Source organism: Sorex araneus, chromosome 2, assembly GCF_027595985.1.
Source record: "Sorex araneus isolate mSorAra2 chromosome 2, mSorAra2.pri, whole genome shotgun sequence".
Taxonomy (NCBI): Eukaryota; Metazoa; Chordata; class Mammalia; order Eulipotyphla; family Soricidae; genus Sorex; species Sorex araneus.
In genome coordinates this window covers 369,873,197-369,890,178 of record NC_073303.1, presented here as the reverse complement: position 1 = coordinate 369,890,178, position 16,982 = coordinate 369,873,197, and the positions used below count along the sequence as shown (strand labels likewise).

Below are 16,982 nucleotides of genomic sequence, written 5' to 3'. Positions count from 1 at the left end.
CGGGAGATCGGGGAGGTGGCGGGGGGGCTCTCCGGGTGCCCCCCACGCCCCACGGGCCGCCACGCACCCACCCAGCCCGGTCTCCGGGAAGCGCCGCCCCCCGCGTCGCGCCCTCCCGGCTCCTCCTCTTCCCCTCGGCCGCCGCCCCGCCCCGCGCCAACGACCCAAACAGCCGCGGCTCCTGCGGCCGCGCGTGATCGCCGGCGCCCGCCGAGCCCCGCGCCCCCCGCGCCCGCCCGCGCCCCCCGCGCCCCGCGCCCCCGCGCCCGGCCCGCGCCCCCGCGCCCGCCCGCGCCCCCGCCCCGGCCCCGGCCGAGCGATGCTGCTGCTGGCGGCCGCCTTCCTCGTGGCGTTCGTGCTGCTGCTCTACATGGTGTCTCCGCTCATCAGCCCCAAGCCGCTGGCGCTGCCCGGGGCGCATGTGGTGGTGAGTGACCCCCTGGCCCCGCCACGCACCCCCCCAGCCCAGCCCAGCCCAGCCCAGCGCAGCCCAGCGCCGCCCGCCCGGGAGCCCCGGCCGGCGGCACCTGTCGCGCCCCCTCCCGGGACACGCGGGCGGCGGGGGCGCGGGGCGCGGGGCGCGGGTGGGGGCCGCCCGGCGGCGCCCACGGACCACCGAGACGCTCGGAAACTTTTGCCAAGGACACCGCGGTCGGGCCCGGGGAGCGGGGGCCCCGCGCACGGTGGCTGGTGGGAGGGGGGACAGAGGCGCCCGGAGGAGGTGACTCACCTGGAGGGCGGCGCGGGGACGGGGCCCAGGTGCCCGTCCGAGCCGTCGGCGCCCGGCGTGCGGGGCCCGGCAGCCCGCGGCGTCGTGCGGGGGCTGCGCTCCCACCTGGCTGGTGCGCGGGGAACGCAGGGCCGGGCTGAGCCGCCCCGGAAGCCTCCGGCTCTAGACACCCCTTTTCCCAGCGGGATGCGCGCCCCTCCACCCCCGCGCCCCGCGCCCGACCCCCGTGCCGGGGTGCTCTCTGCCGCCGTGCGCTGGCCCGGGTCTCGGGACCCCCGGGCAGGACGGGCCGGAGGAGATGCTGGAGGTGGCGGAGGAGTGAGTGAGTCTCTGCTGCCCGCGCGCACCGATGCCCCCGGCGCTCAGGTGACACCAGCGCCCGATGGGAGAGGAGGGCCTTGCCTTCACCTGGGCTGGAAGCAAGCCCCGAGAAGCGGACGCTCTTCTTTGTTTCCTCCCGTGTACGATTCCGCTGGGTTCGCTGGCACCGCTCGCGTGCATCCCCACCCCCACCCCAGTTGTGGAAGGACAGGAGAGGAGAGGAGAGGAGAGGAGAGGAGAGGAGAGGAGAGGGTGCAAGGCAAACTTTCCCAGCCAGCTAGAAAGTGTCACGTCTGCCAAGGAACTCAGACCACGGAAGCTCGGCTCTGAAAGTTGGAGAGAGAGTAAAGCACCACGTGGGGCTGACCAGCATCCCATCTGGCCCCCTGAGCCCCGAGTGCTGAGCCCAGGGCACTGCCCGGTGTGCTCCCCAAACCAACCCACCCCGGAAAGCATAAAATAGAAGCTGGAGATTCTGGGAACTTGTTTACAGGACACAGCTGGGTGCAAAGCTAAGAGGTAGCACCCCGCGGCCGCGTGTGTGCGGGTGTGTAGGTAGGGTGCCCTCCCGCGTGGGCCACCGCTCAGTACCCGGTCGGTTGGGACAGACCCAGAAGAAATCCTTGTTTTCACCCTCCAGTTTCAATACCCCACTATAAATAATGTGAGGATGGCATGAATAATTCACATGATGTCACCATCTGCCTTCTTTCTTAATGTCCTCAGTGAGTGGCGATGTAATTATTTTCCTTGAGATTTCTTAGGACCCAACTGGCGGTGTGAGGAAAGGGAACAAGTGAATGTTTAGAATATCCGCGGCCCATGTGGAGGCATGAACACACTTAGGTCATTGCTATTTATTGTTTTATTTTTTTACAACAGTTCTGACATACGAGGGTTATCTTCCTAATTACAGTGGCAGGAAACTATTGCGGGGCAAGTCGAACAGGGTACATAGGTAAATCAGCTGTTTTTTTTTTTTTTTTAAACCTGCTTAACGAACTTGGTAAGAACCAGAAAATCAAGTTCTCCCCTCCCCCCACCACTTTTTCTTTCTTTTTTTTTTTTTTTAAGTAGGGCTGTAAACGGCTCTCCCCTCCTCTTCACCCACCCCTGCGAATCATCCCCCCCTCTTGCCCTCGGTGAGCCTTGTGGAGCTGAAAAGATAGAAACATAGAGACAGTAACTGCAGAGAGAAGGCAAGAGGGGCGCAGTTCTTAGCTGTTTCCATCAGTGTCCCTAATCTGGCGTCACTTTGCCGTTGGTTAGGCCCGGTGGTGTTCAGGAAGAGTGGCCGGGAGCGACTCCCATATTTTGAGGAGACAGCTCACCTAGCTCGCTTGCCTAGAGGGCCTGAGAAGGACCACCAGCCCTCAAGTGAAATCTTGCTTTTACTCTTACAACGGAATACTTTTTGTTGTTGTTTCGTTTTCTTTGGTCTTGGGCCCCAGCTGGCGATGTCCAGGGGGTTCCTCCTGGCTCTGCACTCAGGAATTACTCCTGGCAGGGCACAGGGGGTGCCAAGGACGGAACCTGGGCTGACCACATACAAGCCAAAGCATCCTTCTCATCATTGTACCGCCGTGGCTCCTGCGCACAGCTTGCCCGGGACCCCTGTGCGGTGTAAGTCATTCACGTAGCTGGCCAACAGGCTAAGGAAAAGGCGGCACGAATAACAGTAGGTCAGGGCCACACAGCTCTTGAGAACATAGGCATTTTCTCAGTACATGTAAGCTCCGTCACTTCCGTGGACTGGCTGTGTAACAGGGTGTTTTACAAGGCTTTGGAAGGGGGCGTTGTATTTGTGGGGTGGGGACATCTCTAGGCATCATGGACATCATCGTTAAGCATCCAGGCACCTTTCTTTGTTCCATAGCGGATTGCTGTAGGTGTAGATAATCTGGTGGAAATTAGTTAAAGTGACTCCTGACCCTAATGATGCTAATGACCTTTTGGCAATAATTGGTGAATAATCCACCCAAGAAATATCTTCGATAGTGGTGGGAAGCCGAGACTGAAGAGAAGTAGAGGTGTCTTATAGTCCCCTGGACATGGGGGCTCTTTGTTTAGGGGGACCTCAAGGTGATTTGCTTCCATTTTGTTTGGGACCACACCCAACCTGTGCTCTGTGCCTGGGAGACGGGCATACTCCCAGGGATGCGGGGTCCCCCACAAATTATGCACAGAACACTTGGGGATCTCTTTCCTCGCTCTTAGCATTGGAATATCCTGGCGTGGAGTCAGCGGTGTCCCTTGGGAGCGTGGTGTCCAAGAGTAACACGTTCCCAGTATTCCCAGGGTCTGTGCGCACATGTTTTTTGCAAAGTGCCCGTGCAGCTGTTTGGTGCGGTACTGTCAAGGTCTTTGACGTGGATTTCTTAGGATCCTTTTGTGGTTTACAGTACTAGGAGAGGGGAGATGCGTCCCCGGCTCCGCCCACGCCTTCCCCTGGCCCCCACCCCCGGTTGTGTTATATAATTTGTGTAGGGATTGCTAGTCACTAGTAATGCCAATCATCAGCACTGTCGGGTTGCATTTGTCCGGTTAAGTTAAGTCTATATGGAATCTTTCCTCTCGCCAGGTACTGTGCTAAATGCAGGAATAGAGCTGGGAGCAGAAATAGAATTGCTGTTGGTGCAACAGCCCGCACTCTAATCGCAGAGAAATGCATGACTGTTGAATAATAGGTGTTCGAGGAGGGAAGAACGCAGGGCAGAAAGGTGGGTTGACGAGGGAACAGGGACAGCTTTTGAAGGCTTTCCTGAAGAAGGAATATTTCACCTGAGATCTAATGGTGCCAGCTAGATGAAAAAGGGCAGAGAGCATTTCTGGTTCAGGGCACTGGAATGTGCAAAGGCCCTGGGGTTGGAGGTAGCATGAAAGAGACCAGAGTGACTGTGCTGTATTGGGGCAGACCGTCAAGTCACGGAGAAAAGCTTTGCCCTTAGGTAATTCTATGTGATCATCTATTTTAATTTTAATTTTTTTCAATTAATTTCTTTTGGTTTTGGGGTCATACCAGGCTGTGCTCAGGGTTTACTTCTGGTAGTGCTTGGGGGATGGCATATGGGATGCTAGAAATCAAGCCTTGGTTGGCTGTGTGCAAGGCGAACACCCTACCCACTGTACTAGCGCTCGACCCCTATATATCACTTTTATAACAGGAATTTATTTATAAGATTCTCCGAGAGATGTAGGTGGCTCCTCTCTTGGACAGCTGGACATCCGGGACAGACACGCAGCAAGGGAAAATGTTCATTTGGGTTTGTACTAAGCCGAAGGCCAATTCATCATTTAGTCCCGGGATTGATGAGGCATTTTCCCTCCAGCAAACGCAGAAAAATATTTGTGGTTTTTTTTTTTTTCTTTTTGGGTCACACCCGACGAGGCACAGGGGTTACTCCTGGCTCTGCACTCAGGAATTACTCCTGACGGTGCTCAGGGGACCATATGGGATGCTGGGATTCGAACCTGGGTCAGCTGCATGCAAGGCAAACACCCTACCCGCTGTGCTATCGCTCCTGCCCCATAACGCAGAGAAATATTGGCGGGCAGTTTACAGGGCTGGGCCCAAACCAATTGGAGCATTGGGTGCTGCGGGCGATCTAAGTGCTTCGGTTTGCCCGGACCCGTCTACACGGACCCCCCAGTGTACGTCTGCACGGACCCGCGGAGCATAAATGCACCATCTGCACGGGCCCTAGAGTGTAAGCGCTCCTGTTTGCAGGGATGGAGCCTGCAGTGTAAGCTCCAGTCACTGCGCGGACCCCGCTGTGTGATCACTCCTGTTTGCACGGACCCCGCCGCGCCAGCAGTGTAAGCACTCGCATCTGCGTGGATCCTGCAGTGTAATCACACGTGTTTGCACAGACCTGCCCCATAAGGTCCCGTCTACACAACCTCATGCCTTAAGTCAGGTCGGGTTGAGGGAGCCACAGATCTAGCTGAAACATAGTCCTTGTGGATTCGCTCTTTGTATTTGTTTGGGGGCCACACCCAGCAAAGCTCAGGGGTTATTTCTGGCTCTGCACTCAAGGATCACTCCTGGCGGTGCTCGGGGGGACCAGAAGGGATGTCGGGGATTGAAGCCGTGTGAGCCCTACCCTCTGTCCCTTCTCTCCCCCACCACAGAGTCACTTTTTAATTGCCCATCCCAGCTGGTCTTTTGTACTTAATTTTTTTTTGAGTTTTGTTTCTTGGATCACAGCTGTGGTCTCAGGGGCCTCTCCCAGCTCTGTGCTTGGAGATCTCTTCTAGCAGTGCCCAGGGGGTCACGGGGGAGAGGGGGTGAGGGTTGAACTGGGGTTGGCCATATGAGAGGCATGCACCTTCACCCCACTTGTATCACTTGTCATCCCGTTGATCTTCGATTTGCTCGAGCAGGCGCCAGTAACGTCTCCATCCGTCCCAGTCGCATGCTAGTGTAGCCCAATGGTATCTGCTCACTTCAGGAACAGGAAGAGCCTCAAACCGTTCATTCAGGGTTTTGACAAAGAAGTTTGACCATCTCGTTGGTGGGCGGCCACATGTCTTTTGATGTCTGTGGAATCCAGTCAGTAACAGCTCTAGTCCAGTCTCTGAATCGCATTGCCCATCTGATTTTTGATGCCTTGGCAAACGAGACCGCGTCCCTGATTCTTGTCTGTCAACGGAGGTTGGAACTCCAGATCCCTTCTCTCACTTGAGTGGAACGTGCCACCCGGCCTACCTCTGTGAAGGAAGATGCGTGCATATGTCTCCCCTTCCTGTAGGATAACATTGCTTTGTCCTTTCTCCCTTGCCACAAGGAGCTTAGGTTTATCAGGTTACACCCATCACAGTGCTCCTATTCCTTTGTTTATCTGTATCCTCTTCTCTATGCTTTCTTCCCCAACTGGTCTAACACCTTTTCCCCCTAATCAGACTCTGTTAACTTGTAAGGTCAGATTCCTCAGAAATCTATGATTTTATAGGTATGAGTGAAATACTGCCTTTCTCCTCTCTTTATGTCTTTTGAATAGTTTACTTGAAAGCAATGTCGTTTTTGCATAGACCCAGGAAGACAGTTAATATTATGCTTTTGTAACTTGGGATTTAATTGGCCTTGGATATTATTCATTCCCGGGCATCTGCTTTCTCGATTTAAGCCTCAGTTGCCTTTAGTTCCTAGCACCCCAAAAGCAGGGTCCCAACAAGGGGCTGAATGGATCCGGGTCAAGCTGTGAGCTACCCTGGCATCGAAATGGGCCAAGCCAAAGCATCACGATAACTCAACTATAAGTTGAGAGCTTGGTTATGGACAAGTGCTGTCATGATCCAAAAGTAACGACGAGATAAGGACCCTGCTAGGGATAGGAAAGACTAATCTGGCCTGAGCACTGTAGTCTGAGATTGAGATGGCCCCAGGAGAATAATTTCATAAGCTTAATGTATCTCTTATTGTGTCCATACAAAATGATTAATATTATGAATGTTTATGTGTTTGTTGGGCTAAGGAGAGGAGAAACACACCCATATTTGCCTTTAGGCCAGTCATCTTGCTGGATAAGAATCTGTCCTGGAAGTAGCTTCCCCTGAGGGAAGGACCTTATGTCCGCTGATCATATGATGATACCTATGTGTAAGCCCCAAGCCTTCATGCGTGGGGATTTAACTTGGCTGTAAGAGTGGGCTGGGGAGCCAGAGCCAGAGGAGGAGATGAGAATGGAATAAACTGCAATTGAGACCAACCAGCCTGGCCTTCGTTCCTTCCTTCGCCTGCCCATCGCCGTCGACCTCCCCGGGCTGAGGGAAGCGGCGCGAGACTACCGAACGCGGGCAGCAGGAGAGATAGAACGCCGCTGCCCCGTTGTTTACACACCTTCCCTGCCTCGGTTTGTGATGCGCAGGGCTCGTGCTCACGTGCTTCTGAGGTGCACACCCTTGGTGGCTCCATCACACACACACAGCGAGGGTGTCCCAGAGCTCACACCCTTCCTTGGTTGTGGTGCCAGGGGTCCCAGAGTGTCGACGGGCTGGACTGTCCTTGGGCACGGGGGGTAGGGCCTGGACTGGACCTCTTAACGACCCCTCTCCCCCGGCCCCTGCTCCCATTTGCAAGGCAGATGCTATCCTGTAGCGGAGGACCTCCCTGGATTCCCCCATCGTCATAGTTTATCAATCATTTTCCTCTTAAAGAAACTTACCTTTTGTTGGGTGGGGTGTGGTGGGTGGGGTGGCAGGCCGGAGCTGTGCTCAGGGTGGGCTTATGGTTTACATCGGGGGGGGCATGCCATGTGCAAAGTGCCCCTGCACTTCTTGGTTGTTGTGTTTATTTTTATTTGGGGGCCATACCTGGCCGTGATTAGGGATCGCTCCTCGTGAGACTTGAGGGGACCTTAGGTGGTGCCAGGGACCAAACATGGGTTGGCCACGTGTGTGCAAGGCAGACGCCCTGCATGCTGCGCCACCACCCTGGCCCTTCGGCCCAGATCTTAATTATGTTAGAGGAGCTTTGCCCGGGAGCGGGATGTCAGGTGCTGAAGATGCTGTTCTCGTGTTTAGGTCACGGGTGGCTCCAGTGGGATTGGAAAGTGCATCGCGATTGAGTGCTACAAGCAGGGCGCCTTCATCACGCTGGTGGCACGGAATGAGGTGAGTCTTCCTGGAGCTCGGTGCCCCCTCGAACAGAACGCGCGCGCCCAAGTGCTTCCGCGCCTTTGCTGGAAATCTCTCACGTCTCTGCCCGGAGGTGTAGTTCCTGAACTGTCAGTTATTGCTCGTAATCAGGGCAGGAACTTCTCAGTCAGAGTCAGGTGGGCACCGCAAATAGATGCTTAGTGCCAGCAACTACTTGGTGGCATTGTAGACACTGCTAACAAAAAAATTTTTTTTAAGTCTTTGGGTTACACCCAAAGGCTCTAGTCCTTGCTCTGTGCTCGAGAGTGGTGATGTTGCTTGGGGGGCCACATGTGGGGCCCAGAATTGATGTGCATGCCTTCGCCCCTGGGCCAGCTCACCAGTCCCTACAGATGTTTTGTGTTTTGTTTTAGGGCCACACTTAGTGATTTTCAGGGCTTACTCCTGGCTTTGTGCTCGCTCAGAAATCACTCCTGGCGGTGCTTAGGGGACCGTATGGGATGCCAGGAATTGAACCTGGGTTGGCCACCTGCAAGGCAAGTGCCTACTTGCTTTATTATCTCTTGAACCCAGCAGTCCCTTTATTTTTATTCTTTTTGGGTCACTCCTCCTGCAGTGTTTGGGGGAGGTAGGGGGCACCATTTTGCCCTCCCTCCCCCGAAAGCATGGCCTGCAGCCCTGAGTATTATCTCACTGTAGCACTGTCTTCCCGTTGCTCATCGTTTTTTTTCGAGCGGGCACCAGTAACATCTCCATTGTGAGATTTGTTGTTACTATTTTTGGCCTATTGAATACGACACGGGGAGCTTGCCAGGCTCTGCCATGCAGGCAGAATACTATCAATAGCTTTCTGGGCTCTCCGAGAGGGACGGAGGAATTGATCCCAGGTCGGCCGCGTGCAGGGCAAACGCTCTGCCCGCTGTGCTATCGCTCCAGCCCAAGAGTATTATCTCTAGCCCTTTAAATCATCTCTCTGGCCCTCAACTCAGTGTTCAGAAAAGGATCACAAAATCGAAACATAGGGGCTGGAGCAATAGCACAGCGGGTAGGGCGTTTGCCTTGCACGCAGCCGACCCGGGTTCGAATCCCAGCATCCCATATGGTCCCCTGAGCATGGCCAGGGGTAATTCCTGAGTGCAGAGCCAGGAGTAACCCCTGTGCATCGCCAGGTGTAACCCAAAAAGCAAAAAAAAAAAAAAAAAAAAAAATCGAAACATAAACCTTATACTCACTGCTCCCATTCTGTCCCCCCTCCATCCCTTCCACCTGCACCCCTGCAATCACCTCAGTGTCATTGTCAGCACGCTGTGGGCTGGGATGGGGGGGAGGTCAGCGGGGCACTGGGGACTGCCCCCCACACACACACACAACCCGGACCTGCCGCTGTGTCCCTTGAAGGCCTCTGACCCGCTCTCCATCCTTGAAACCTGCCATGGAATCCCCTTGCCTCTGGGCACCGGGTCACACTGTGCCTTTCTGCAGCTGGCAGGACTCGGGTCTTTCTTGTTTTCCTCTTGCCATTGTTGCCTTTAGGACCCAGCCTGGGGCCTGCCCTGGCTCCGCCGTGCTCTGTGGCCCGGGCGAAGGGCACCGGCCGAGGGCCCTGGGTGGCTGCACCCCCAGCTCAGTGCTGGGCCGAGGCCCTGAGGGAGCCGCGGGCGAGCTGGGCAGGCCTGTGTGTTGTCGGTGGCCATGTGCAAAAGGCAGGCTGGAGTGTGCAGACCCAGGGACGGGGTCCGTGGTCCACACACCCCGGCGGGCCGGCAGATGCCCGCGGCCCAGGCCTCGGCCGGGATGCCCGGCATTTCTGTCCCACTCGAAGGCGACATTCAACCCCGAATCCTCCCACAGTGCCACTGAAATGTGCTGGTGATGCCACCTACTGTGAGTGAGCACACAACTGGGAGGACACGGCGTCTGTGGGACCTCCTGCCTGGCGTGCATGAGGGGAGGTTGCTCGGGACTCCCCGGAAGCTGGCTGGGAAGGAGGGACAAGCCCTCCAGCCTCGGGAACCTCGCCCCTCTCAGATGGAATTCGGACTCCAGCTGCGGCCAAGCCAACCGGTGTCTGTCTTTATGGCGGGGACTCTGTATTTTTGTCACCACGCACCCGTGTTTCAAAGTGGGACTCCCCTTCGAGGAGATCAGTGGCCTGTGTCTTCTCTAGCCACGGGGTGATATTTGAACCATGGCTTTCACTAGGAACAGAGACGCGCCAGCCATCTCTGGCATCCTGAGAATGAGGGAAACTGGAGATTTGGAGTCAACAGTCCGATGTGGAGGTTTGCGTGTCTGAAGGCTCTTAGTCTCTACTAATACTCGGTGCAGTTTGAAAGTAGAAGCTCAGACTTTCTACATAGGAATGTTCACTCTGTGGGCTTTCATAGCCTGGCCGGTGGGGGTGGGGGAGAGTAGATGGAAGCTTCTGGAAGCTTCTGGACCTCACGTGTTGCACAAGATTTGGATCTCTCCTCATCCATGTGATGGTCCTTGTCTGTGTCCCAACTGAATACTGTCGGGGCAGGACGGTTCTCACAGGATGACTGACCAGCTCACTCTGTTTTCATTGGGATTTGGGGATCATTTTCTTTCTCTCTTAGCCTTTCTCTGTGGGGAGTTTTCCCCCCTTTCCTATTCTGTTTATTAGAATATTACTGATAGGAGATTTTTATTGGTGAACACAGCTTCCCCGTAGCACCATGAGATCTGCCTGTACAAAAATTAGCCCCAGATTCTATCGTGTTCACTTCACAGCTCTGTGAGCTACAAACAAAACGAACCAAAACAAAACCTAAAGCTGGAATCAGGCACTTCCAGAACTTGTTTGGCCACTTTGCATTTTCTAGATCCTCTGCCCTGTTGGCTCTGTTTCACGGCGTTACCGCCAGTGTTTCACAGAGCCCGGGTGTAGAAACCAGTCGTATCAATTTAGCACAGAATCAGGGAAAGAATAACAGCGGCAGGGGTGTCTAACATGCCTGGCGCTGCCTCAGCTTAGGAGGATGAAAGACTGTGCCCGGGTGCACTTAAAACCCTGCTCTCTCGGCCTCGCTTCACCTGCTAGCCACCTGCCTTTTCTCTCCGAGGCTGGGGCTCACCGCGCGGTAGGTCTGTCTCGTGTGTGCTGCAGAGGTTGCCTGATTGCCTGTTCTCGCCCTTCCAGAAGACAAGTGACCAAATAAACAATCCCCAGAACTAACTGTTCCTTATTGTTTCCAGGACAAGCTGCTCCAAGCAAAGAAAGAGATTGAAAAGCACTCTATTAATAATAAACAGGTAACGTCCCTTGTCTTCTGCACGGGTTATCTGTACAAATCCATCTGCAGAGTCGTACTACGGGGGGAATGAGCTCACTTAAGCTGTGGTCAGTAAAATAATGCAATAACTATGCTTTACTAGAGACTGGTTTTATTTTTTTTTATTTTTTAATTTTTTTGCTTTTTGGGTCACACCTGGCGATGCACAGGGCTCACTCCTGGCTCATGCATTCAGGAATCACCCCTGGCGGTGCTCAGAGGACCATATGGGATGCTGGGATTCGAACCCGGGTCTGCCGAGTGCAAGGCAAACGCCCTACCCGCTGTGCTATCACTCTAGCCCCTAGAGACTGGTTTTATTTCATTGGTTTCGGACACTTAAGGGGAGGAAGATCTAAAAATATATATATTTTTCATCTTGAATTTTTTTTTGGACGAGTAAAATGGCATGTTGTTATAAAACATAATAACATGAATAATCCTGTGCTTCTCACACTGCATCAGAAATAAATTTCAGGGTCCCCGAAATTTTCTCCCAGTCTCCATCAGCCTCATCCACCCATTTCATTCTTTTCTTGCTTGGACTGCACTTGGCAGTACGTTGGGTTATTCCTGACATCGTGCTTCGGGGGTCCTGAGGTGCCAGTGATTGACACTGGGGGTCTCACATACAGAGCACTGCCGCAGCCCTTTGAATCATGTCCCATGGCCCCAGTTTCTGAGAGAAACCCCTCGACCCGGCTTCAGTGCTAATGAACTTTGCTGTTCATCTGACCATCTTTATGCTTATGACCGGATATGTGTTGTTGATTATTTGAATTTTGTGGCACTTTTTTTTTTTAATAACTGTGAGATAACATTCACATGCGAGGCAGTTCCATGGTTTCAGGTGTGCAGGTCACTGGTGCCCAGGCTCCCCTGTACACAGCATCACTGCAATCAGTCTGAGCATTATTGTCATCCCAGAAAGCTCCCTTCTTGTCCCTCCGTGTCACTGATTTTCTGTCTGTCCTAGAGATCGGATAACTGTAGTGTTATTTTTTATGCATTCTTACCCAACTTGATTGCGTCACTCATCTTGGGAGGGTGTGGGGGGGATAAGGAGGGAAGGGTTGAGCCACACCTGCCTGTGCTCAGGGCTTACTCCTGGTGGTGCTCAGGGAACCCCATGGAATGCCGGGGATCGAACCCAGACCGGCTGCAAAGGCCCTTCCCACTGTACTGCTCGGGTCCCAATCATGAGTGGATTTGATTTTTCCTTCTGGGTAATGTGTTTAAAGGCTAGGCATGGGCATCAGGCATAAGTTCCTGGAAGAGAAAAGCGGAAAAGTAAAGAAACCCACAGCCTGAGGATCCGATTCGTAGGTGTAAGACTTATCCCACGCAAGTGCCTGAGGAAACGGCCCTTCTTTAAACAGAGCCCGGAGGAATATTAGACCGCATTAGCGGTGGGTTGGGCCCACACATCACTGGGCAGGAAAAGCATGTTTGGAAGGATGCAGGAATTATGCTATTCTTTTCAGATATTCTTTTAATATAGTATTTAATAATTTACTATAAATAATTTTTTGGTCCCTTGGGACCCACATATTCCTAACACCCACACGACCCATAAGCATTGCTGTGTGTGGCTCCCCAGAAAATAAAAAACAAAGTGGGGGAAAAACTAGCTCATGATTTGTTCTGATTCCTGTTCTTACCTTATATTTCACACACTTCTATCAAAACAAGTCCCCAAATGCATGCTTTTTGCCCTTCCTTCCTTCCTTCCTTCCTTCCTTCCTTCCTTCCTTCCTTCCTTCCTTCCTTCCTTCCTTCCTTCCTTCCTTTTTTTCTTCCTTCCTCCCTCCCTCCCCTTCCCTTCCTTTTCTCCTTCCTTTCCTCCCTTCTTCTTTCCCTCCTCTTCCTCCCTCTCTCCCTCCCTCCCTCCTTCTCTCCTTTCTTTGCTGCCCGCTCCTTTCGAGGGCCTTTGAATGGCCACCCCAGTCCAGATCCAGGGAGGCCAAGCAGACCTCCAAGAGAACCAAGAGTGACTCAACTCTCCGCCCAGCTCACATAGCCAGGATTTACCCTTGGCCTTGAAAGGTTGTGTTTCTTGCCCAGCCTCCATGCAGGGTAGCTTCTACAAGGTGGTATTGTTAGCCAGTGTCTTTATTCCACTGCACGAAGGCCTTGAACATTCAGGGACCAGTACTTCAAGATGGGCGTTCTTTTTTTTTTTAAATTTTTTTATTTTAATGAATCATTGTGAGATACATTTACAGACTTATAGACTTTCAGGAATATGTTTCAGTCAAACAATGTTCAAGTCTCCATCCCTCCACCAGTGCCCATTCTCCACCCCCAATGTTCCCAGTATGCCTCCTCCCCACCCCCACCCCTTCCCACCTCCTGCCTCTGTGGCAGGCACTTTCCCTCCTACTCTCTCTGTCCTGTTGGGTGTTATGGTTTACAGTACAGGTAACAAGCAGTCATCATGTTTGGCCCATAGTCTGCTTACAACATGCATCTACTATCCCAAGCGATCCCTCCAACTATCATTTATTTAGTGCTCCTCTCTCCATCCCAGCTGCCTTTTCCCCCGGTGCATGAGATCGGTTATCAAGCCGTGGGGCAGTCAAGAGGGGCATTCTTTAAAAACCTCATGACCCAGCGATTGTCACTCTTCTTAACATAAGGATGAGGTCTTAGTAACTGGGGGTTAGTTTCTGTACAAGAAATCAGATTTATTGCGAGAATGTAGGCCATTGGCTTTTGAACAGATGCTGCATTGGAGACACCAGCACCGAGACCCAGATGCAGAACATTTTCATCAGGCCCCACATACCTGGGCATAGGGGACCCCCATCGACTTTCTTTCACTGACCATTCGCCTTTAAGAAGAATGTTCTAGCTGTTTTTCCCCTGCTATTTTCGGTTTTATTGAAATGTCATTGACAAAATAGAATTGGGGCGTGGGGAAGCGATAGTAGGTGCTTGACTAGCATGTGGCTGAGCCCAGGTAGTGTCCCAACAAAAATGCCAGGTGTGATTCCTGAACACAGAGCCAGGATTAGCCCCGAGCAGTCAAGTATGCCCAAACTGCCCCCGCCCCAAATTAGAACAATTTTTATGTTTTAAAGGCACAAAGCCATGATTTCATATTTGTGCGTTGTGAAATGTTTATTGTTGTTGATTCACATCGCACACAGCTTGCGTTTCTTTTCTGTGGTGAGAACACTTAAGACCTAAGTCTCAAATTTCAAGTGTACACTGTGCTCGTATTCATGATATTAATGACTCGTACAGTAGCTCCCCCAAACTTACTCATTTTACATCTGAAGGTGTGCACCCTTTCACCACCATTTCTTTAAGCATTCTTTGTGTTTGCTTAAGAGTTTTCTGCAGGGCTGCGGTGTAGTACAGTGGATAGAGTGTTTGCCTTGCATGTGGCTGACCCTGGTTTGATCCCCAGCATCGCATGTGGTCCCCCAAGCATCACTAGGAGTAATTCCTGAGTGCAGAGCCAGGAGTAACCCCTGAGCATTGCTGGGTGTGACCCAAAAAGCTTTTTAAAAAAGTTTTCTGCAAGAACTGCCAAGAAAGTAAGACTTGACTAATGGCTTTGTCAGCAGATTTCACTGGATCTATCCATCTAAAATCAGGTTCTTTATCAATTGGAAAGAATGCCTTTAATTAAAGCTAAAAAAAAAAAAAAAACTGAAATAGTTTCTGACGGCCCGACACCTGCATTAGCTTCTGTTCTTTCTCCAACAGGTAGTGCTTTGTATCTCAGTTGATGTATCACAAGACTATAACCAAGTGGAGAATGTCATAAAGCAAGTAAGTGACTGGGCTAACGGCAGTGCCTTCACTTGCCATTGGGTCGGTTCTCGACGTTTTGTTCCGTGTTCTAGAATCGGCCAGTGTTCATGATCTGTTCTGTTGTATAGATTGGGTTAACTCGTTAATACAGGACTCTTCCTTCCCCTTGCTCAATGCCTGCTTCATCCATTTGTTTCAGGCACAGGAGAAACTGGGCCCAGTGGACATGCTTGTAAATTGTGCTGGGATCGCCCTGGCAGGAAAATTTGAAGACCTTGAAGTTGGTACTTTTGAAGTAAGTAGAAATTTGGATTCTACTCATCAAGGGGAAGTAGAATGAATGAAGCTGGCATCAAGGGTCTGTGAACAAGCCGTGTCAGATGCATGTGGCACTCAGGAAGCCAAGAGGAAGACTGGAGAAATGATTTTTTAGAGCCTGGCTCGCCTGCTTTAAAAGCGTTCACAAAGGGTTGGGGCATGGAGCTTACATACGGCTGGTGCTGCTGTGGCCCCCAGCACTGTCTCTGGTCCCCTGAGCCCTGCCAGGGCTCGTTCCTGAGCACGAGCCAGGAGTCGTGAAACCTCCACAATGTGCCAGAGGGGTGCCCTGACGGGAGCACGCTGTTAGCTCAGTGGTTCTGGGTTTTGTGCCAGGTGTCGGTATTAGTATCAGTGGAAAACTGAGATAGTGGAGGAGCAGAGTCTCTTGCTATCCTCAGGTTAAGGTAAAAGTATGAGGCACCGAGGCTGGAGCATGGGAAGGCGTTTGCCTTGCAGACAGCTGACCAGATTCGATCCCTGGCATCCCATGCGGCTCTCTGAGCACTGCCAAGAATAATTCCTGAGAGCAGAGCCAGAAGAGGAGTAACCCCTAAGCATTGCCAGGTGTGGCTCGAAAAACAGACAAATAAAAAAAGGAGGAACGTGCTTGGGGAGCAAGCTCCCGTGGTAGCGCACACCGCTCACATGTGCCAGGGTTGCATTCTGTACCCAGAACGTGGCTGGGGCAGCTCCTGGCTTCCCCAAGCAACACTGAGTATGACCCTTGGAGCCTCTTGTGCGCCAGTCAGGAGTGACCCTTAGTAAAAGTATAGAATCAGGAATCACACACACACACACATATATATATATATATATATGTATGTATTTAATTTTTTGTTTTCTTGGGCCACACCTAGTGATGCTCAGGGGTTACTCCTATGCTACAGGATGGAAACCGGGTTGACTGCGTGCAAGGCCCTTCCTGCTGCACTATTCTTACTGTCCCCATTATTATTAATGCTTTTGTTGCTAAGATACAGGGGCCATACCTAGCAGTGCTCAGGGAAGGGGATATTGTTGGTGCGGGGATCAAATTGGCAGCCTTGAGCATCCTCGGCGTGAGCTCGGTCTGCCACTAGAGCTGTCTCCCTGGCCCGAGATTTGAAATCTTTGGAAGAGTGTATGTTCCGACTGACTTTGCATCAACCGTCTTTTCAGAAACGGTCTTTTGACAGTTTGTTGTTGTACAGACCTTTATTGGTCTTTTGTTTGTGTTTTATTGTGTTTTGTTGTGGTAATGAGTGTTCGCTTGTTTTTGAGGTGCTGGGGATTGAATCCCCAGGGCTTCACACATGCGTGGCAAGTGTTTTGGGTAATAGGTTTTGAAAGCTTTCCTCTGCCAAGGTGAATAGCGCCCCCTTTGATTAAGAGCAGAAGCCTGGACTGGTGTGTCCACGTCTCGCTGCAGGTGGACGGTGGTGAGTCACCATGACGTGTGAGGGGAGCTGGCGAGGTCCTCACGTGGGTAGACGTGAGTGGGGGGGGACCAGCTGGAGAGCCTCTGGTTCTTTCTCGGCGCCACATGAAGTTGATAGTTTTGGCTTGAATGCCTGTCAGTGATGAGAGGGAGGCTTGGGGGATTAGTCCCACAGCTGTGGAAAGAATCTACGGGGAAGATAAAGGGAGTTGTCTAGGCATGAAGTGGTGAAGTCATAGACGTGAGAGGTGGCCAGGAAATGGGGAGTGGGTAAGAGAGCGAGGGAGAGAGATGGAGACGGGGAGCGAGCCCTTCCTCTCCCGGGTCCCTCTGTGCACTCCCTCCTCCGGATGGCTCCCCTCCCGGGCCAGGTTCCAGTCACGTCCAGGAGCGGGTAGTCATCTGCACCTGTGAGAACACGTGTTCCACATTCATATATTTTCTTTTTTTTTTTTTCCTTTGGTTTGGCTAAGCAGCAGGAATTACTGTGATGGGGGTGATGGGATGGTAGAGCTGGGGTAAGGCTCAGGGGGGA

At 52.6% G+C, this 16,982-nt stretch overlaps 1 protein-coding gene across 1 annotated transcript in view; it reads left to right on the top strand.

The window, feature by feature from the left end:
* The first annotated feature begins 279 nt into the window (after positions 1–279).
* Positions 280–16,982, top strand: part of KDSR (3-ketodihydrosphingosine reductase) — a 43,755-nt gene continuing 27,052 nt past the window's right edge. The window contains exons 1-5 of the mRNA XM_055126810.1: positions 280–427; positions 7,574–7,663; positions 10,868–10,924; positions 14,662–14,727; positions 14,909–15,004. Of these exons, the coding sequence (XP_054982785.1) occupies positions 320–427; positions 7,574–7,663; positions 10,868–10,924; positions 14,662–14,727; positions 14,909–15,004 (417 nt within the window). The 5' untranslated portion in view covers positions 280–319. The remainder of the gene's footprint in view (positions 428–7,573; positions 7,664–10,867; positions 10,925–14,661; positions 14,728–14,908; positions 15,005–16,982) is intronic.